The sequence below is a fragment of the Etheostoma cragini genome, chromosome 17 (assembly GCF_013103735.1).
Source record: "Etheostoma cragini isolate CJK2018 chromosome 17, CSU_Ecrag_1.0, whole genome shotgun sequence".
In the NCBI taxonomy this organism is placed as follows: Eukaryota; Metazoa; Chordata; class Actinopteri; order Perciformes; family Percidae; genus Etheostoma; species Etheostoma cragini.
In genome coordinates, this window is record NC_048423.1 from 20,357,264 (window position 1) to 20,363,263 (window position 6,000).

Sequence of the window (6,000 nt, forward strand, 5' to 3'; positions counted from 1 at the left end):
TTCTGCAAAGACATAGCAGAGTACTGTAGGTCTTGTCCAGAGTGTCAATTATCTGCTCGTTCCAAGAGGGCCTTAAAAGCTCCCCTCATCAGTCTCCCCATTATGGATACACCTTTTAGTCGCATTGCAATGGATGTAGTTGGGCCCTTATAGAGAAGTCGAGCAGGTCACAGCTACATTTTAGTAATTTGTGATTATGCAACACGTTACCCAGAGGTTTTCCCCCTCCGAAACACTAAGGCTAGACGGGTAGCTAATAGTTTGCTACAGCTTTTTTCTCGGGTAGGGGTCCCCAAAGAAGTTTTAACTGATCAGGGAACTAACTTCATCAGCAAGACTATGAAGCAGGTATATTCCCTGTTAGGGATCCGGGGCATTAAAACCACACCCTATCACCCGCAGACCGACGGCATGGTTGAGAGATTCAATCAGACCCTGAAGTCGATGCTGCGGAAGTTCGTGTCAGAGTCAGGTGCTGACTGGGACCAGTGGCTTCCTTACCTGATGTTTGCATACCGAGAAGTCCCGCAGGCATCCACCGGGTTCTCTCCTTTTGAACTCTTGTTTGGACGAGAGGTGAGAGGCCCACTTGACATCCTTCGCGAGAGTTGGGAGGGGGACGCTCCTCAACAACCGACTAACATTGTGAGTTATGTCCTGAAGATGCGGGAGAAGCTGGATCAGTTGAGCTCCAAGGCTCGCCAACACCTGACCCAGTCTCAGACGAGGCAGAAGACGTGGTATGACCGGACAGCAAGCAGGCGTACCTTTGTGTCCGGACAGGACGTGCTGCTGTTGTTGACGTCATCTGAAAGTAGTCTGCTGGCGAAGTGGCAAGGCCCCTTCAAGGTGCTTTGCAAGGTCGGAGAGGTCACCTATGAAATTGCAATGCCGGGCAGACGCCGCTCCAAGCAGATCTTCCACGTGAACCTCCTAAAACAAAGGCATAACAGACTTTCTTCTATCAAAGACCAGCTGTGGGAAAAGATTGTGGATGAGGAAGAGGAACCGTCGGAGCAGTACTTTCCTACTGCGGGCGGCAAATCAACCTACCCCTCTGTTGACCACTTGTCGATTGAACAGCAGAAGGATCTGCTGTGTATCATCCCGAGAGGCCTGTTTATGGATCAGCCAGGGCGGACGGACATCATCGCCCACGACATTGGGCTGACTTCTCCGGGTCCTGTCCGACAGACCTCCACTAGAGTTCCGGCGCGACTGATCCCCGCGCTGAAACAAGAGGTGGCGGCGATGCTGGAGATGGGGGTGATTGTGAGTTTGCGCATCTAGTGGTGTAGTCCGGTGGTCCTGGTGTCAAAAAAGGACGGTGGGCTCCGCTTCTGTGTTGACTTCTCAAGGCTGAATTCCATATCAGCTTTTGATCCTTATCCCATGCCACGAGTGGATGAACTGGTGGAGGTCCTAGGGAAGGCAAAGTTCCTCAGCACCTTAGATTTGTGTAAGGGGTACTGGCAGGTGCCGCTTTCCCCCCAAGCCCAGGAGCTGACTGCCTTCAAAGCACCCTCTGGTTTGTTCCAGTTCAGGGTCATGCCCTTTGTTCTGCATGGCGCAGCGGCAACTTTCCAGCGTCTCATGGACGAAGTCATATATTGATGACGTCATCATCTACAGTTCATCGTGGGACAAACATCTTCAGCACCTGAGTGATATCTTTCGCAGGATTCATCGGGCCGGGTTGTTGGTGAACTCCAGCAAATGCCAGCTTGCCCGGTCTGAAGTGTGCTACCTGGGATATGTCCTAGGAGGTGGCACCATTCTTTCTCAGGTCGGCAAGGTGGACGCTATCCGCTGTTCCCAGCCTCCCTCAACCAAGAAGGGGGTGAGATCATTCCTGGGGTTGGTCGGCTGGTATCGATGCTGTATCCCAGACTTTTCCAGCCGTGCAGTTCCCTTGTCCAACCTCACCCGCAAGACCAGTCCCAACAAGGTTGTCTGGACTGCAGCATGTGAGGAAGCCTTTCATGACCTCAAGGAGAGCTAGTGTCATGATCCTGTGTTGCAGAGTCCTGACTTCTCCTTGCCTTTCACTGTACAGACTGACGCTTCGGGCATTGGCCTGGGAGCAGTATTGTTGCAGGGAGAGGGTGAGGACAGAAAGCCCATACAGTTTGTGAGTTGCAAACTGTTTCCCCGCGAGACGCGGTACTCCACCATTGAGAAGGAGTGCCTTGCCATCAAGTGGGCGCTGGACACTTTGAAGTATTACCTTGTCGGCCAAGAGTTTGTCTTGGAGACAGACCACAGGCCATTGCAGTGGCTACATTGGATGCGTGACACTAATTCAAGGATCACGCGCTGGCACCTCTCCTTACAGCCATACCGGTATACGGTGAGGTACAGGGCTGGCAAGGACAATGTTGTTGCTGACTTTCTCTCGCGCCCTGGGATGGACCGGGACGCTCTCTCTTAAGGAGGGGGGTGTGTGACAGGGCGCGTGGCGACCATCACAGTAGCGTAGCGCTACTTGCACCTTCTGGCTGAACACTGGCTTTCTAAGACTCTTATTGTGATATGCTAGTGCATGTGACGTGCTTGTTTTGTTACCTTTCGTTGTGTTTAAATTTACCCATTACTCCATCCATATCCATCGCTTTGCAATAGTCACGTAGCTTTCTAGTGCGCACATTTTAACATCCGAAGCTACTGTGATATACATGTTAATTCTCAAATACACTACTCCATCATTCTGTTTAAAACCATATATTTCACTAACATTCCTTAGTTACAATAACCACACATCAATCTGTTCTTGGTTAATCTAACATCTGTTTATTTAACTTAAAGGTAATTACAGTCATTAACTAGCATATGTGTCTTCTTACCGGCGTCTCTTCTTGAGGAGGTGTGCAAATAGTAAAAGGGAGTTTTGTTGTATGCACCAGATCTTTTCAAGGCGGGCGGACTTCCGGGGTTGCCAGAAGCGACCCAGAATTAATTAACGCAATATAAATATTGTAAACCTTTGTAAACTGTAGTGAGGTTAAGATGGTTTTGTGCTATTTATATTTCTGTGTTTGTCCAATTACATAGACTAATGTCTTGGCTGTTTTTAAAGCCTTTTAGATAATTCCCGCCTGAGCCACCCCAGCAGAATGTGAGTAAATGGTTTGATCCATTTCAGGGGTGTGCTGTAGCGCTATTTAATGGTGAGACTTCAGTTACTCGGGAGGCTGCATGAATTACGACGTAAGTCTGTAGAGCCCGTGACCATTTTAGATACAGCTGTATTATTGTATTTAGTTTGTTATTTTACCTTTTTGATTCTTAAGTCTATTTTCTTTTCTGTTTTGAAAGTCTTTGATTTTTATTAGTCTTTTTGCTTATTCTTTTGTATTTTGCCGTGTGGCCTTATTTTGGGATAAATAAAATTATCCCATCGTCAACAAAACCACATCTCTGACTCCTCATTCCTGGTACTGATCCTTCTGCAACATACTGGCAACATCTACCCACAACAGGGGCATTTTAGGCCTTTATTTCTTATGGGACAACTGAAGTCATGAAATGGGAGATAGATGGGGAATGATAAGCAGCAAAGGGACACAGGTTGTGGTCTGCGGCCACTACATCGAGGAGCAAACCTCTGTAACCTGTGTAAATGGCCACGCGCTCTAGCTGGTGAGCTACAGAGTTAAAATTGAGATCTTGGAATGTTACAAACTACAACACAAAACGTTGTTTAAATTCTTTAAGCAATTATTTAATAATTACAAACTTTAAACATAGAACCCAGTAAAAGATTGCGCTACACTTGGCCATAACCGGCTGTTTAGATCTTTTTTTTTTTTTCATACTAATGACAAATGTACATTTGTGTGGAAAGCCCACTTATATTAAGCAACTGTAGGAAGGCATTTGGAAATGTCAACAGATGAGCGCATCAGCGCACACAAGGCAACAATAGCGCGTTAAGCTGTTTAATTTAAAATGGTCAATGTAATAACCTTTGCTGATTGCTTCGTTTCCAAACGTGGTGGTCAGAAAACCAGGGGAGACTTGTTACTTCCTCCAGGGCCAACATTATACAATGAATATGGTGAGAAACTGGTGAGCAAATAAATGAACTTGGCTTTCAGTTTGGCGTTTGTTTTGTACACTGCACACAGTGGCCCTCATTCATCAAGCTAACATAGAAACCAGCGCAAAAATCATCTTACAACAGGCTTCACGTGCGATTCATGGAAAATTTGTATCCCACCAATCAGAGTGTGACAATGGTCGTACAATAATAAATGCAGCGCCTGGAAACAATCTTAATTGAGATGCCCAAATATATTCTCGGATTTGAGGCCTCGCCCCTACTATTTAGGACATGGACAGGCGCAATCCGGCTAGGAAGCGGCACTTTTAAGAGGTGAAGATTGGAACCCAGACATGTCAGGCTGTAGGAAGAATGCGAAATAGAAAGAGATCACTGATGCCGTCAACAGTGTTGGCGTAGTAAATTGGACTTCAGCTGAAGTTTATTTAATTCATACATCCTTGACATACAGTATGTATAATCCTAATAGTAATACATAGGCCTATATTGCAATCTCTTAGGCCTACATGTAAATGTAAATGTAAATGTGCTGTATTTATATAGCGCTTTTCCAGTCTTAACAACTGCTCAAAGCGCTTTTACATCTACAGGGAACATTCACCATTCACACAGATTCATACACTGTAGCCGGGGCTGCCGTACAAGGTGCCACCTGCTCATCAGATAAACATTCACACACATTCACACTCCGATGCGCAGCACCGGGGGCAACTCGGGGTTCAGTGCCTTGCCCAAGGACACTTCGACAATGACTGCAGGGGCAGGGATCGAACCACCAACCTTCCGATTGGCAGGCAACCACTCTACCACTGAGTCACAGCCGCCCCGTGACATGTAGGTGTACCTACTGTATATTTAAATAAACACACGGTAGTGGAGTTTATGCAGTGTCTCCTAAAAGAGCCAGATCTGCCATTGTCGATAAGTGATCAGCTGATTAATTCTCCTTCTCCTGTCACACGCTGCGCCGCAAGTCCACACTGACTCGAAAACTTGCGTACACGAGGTCAGACCAGACGGGAGATTTTATCGCAACCTACGCTCACATTCAAATTGATAAATGCTGAGCTTTGCGTAGGAATCGGCGTAAGCCCGTGCTACGGCTGTTTTAGGTCATACGCACGTTGCATATATGAGGGCCGGCGTGTACAAAACTTAGCTTATTCCACCACATATGCTCTGGTCACACCTACAATGCTTCCTCTTTCTCTATTGCTCCTCTGCCCACTTACCACACACTGAGCTCTCTTAAAGAAGCCGCTGCACCATTTTACAACTCATGCCTGATGTGACCGAGCGTATCAAACACATTAAGTGAAATACATTATATTGCTATATTCTAAAACTAAACACAGTACTACTACATCGCTACTATTCCCAGCTGCTCTCTTCACTGTCACAGCTCTTATCCTATTATTCCTCACAGGTGTCGAACAGGTCTCTTTCTCTCTCTCTCTCTCTTTCTCTCTCTTTAGTCAAATTCATTCTATGAAAGGAAGAGTCCATGATAGTTTGCTTTGATGTGATCCTCAGAGAGTGTGTGTCTGCATAAATAAGGGTGATGGCATGCGTGCGTGTATCATGGAGTCTCCGCAGACTCCTTGTGTTGCAGCCGGCCTGTGGTGATAGGCAGATGATGAAAGCCTTTGTGTGTGTTTGTTACCTGCTGTGTGCTGTTAGAAGAGGGAAGAGGGTTGGAGACCATTGGTCCAAAGATGTCCAGTTCATCGCTGATTGGTGCAGCGCCACTCGAGCCCTTCCCATCACCCTCTGGTGCATCTGAGAGAGAGAAATAATATAAATATGAATCAATCCTAATATTGTGTAAATGTTCATATTACTGTTTATTATGTTTTATCACCCTGGTGGAGGTCGCTGAGGTAGTCAAACAACTCCACAGCGGCAAAGCCCCAGGGATTGATGAGATCCGCCCGGAA

The 6,000-nt window shown here is 46.6% G+C and overlaps 1 protein-coding gene across 4 annotated transcripts in view; it reads right to left on the minus strand.

The window, feature by feature from the left end:
- smap1 (small ArfGAP 1) overlaps nt 1–6,000 on the minus strand; it is a 154,270-nt gene that overhangs the window by 38,543 nt on the left and 109,727 nt on the right. For all 4 annotated transcript variants that reach the window (XM_034898288.1, XM_034898287.1, XM_034898285.1 and 1 more), the window contains one exon: nt 5,727–5,842. In XM_034898288.1, coding sequence (XP_034754179.1) covers nt 5,727–5,842 — 116 coding nt within the window. The remainder of the gene's footprint in view (nt 1–5,726; nt 5,843–6,000) is intronic.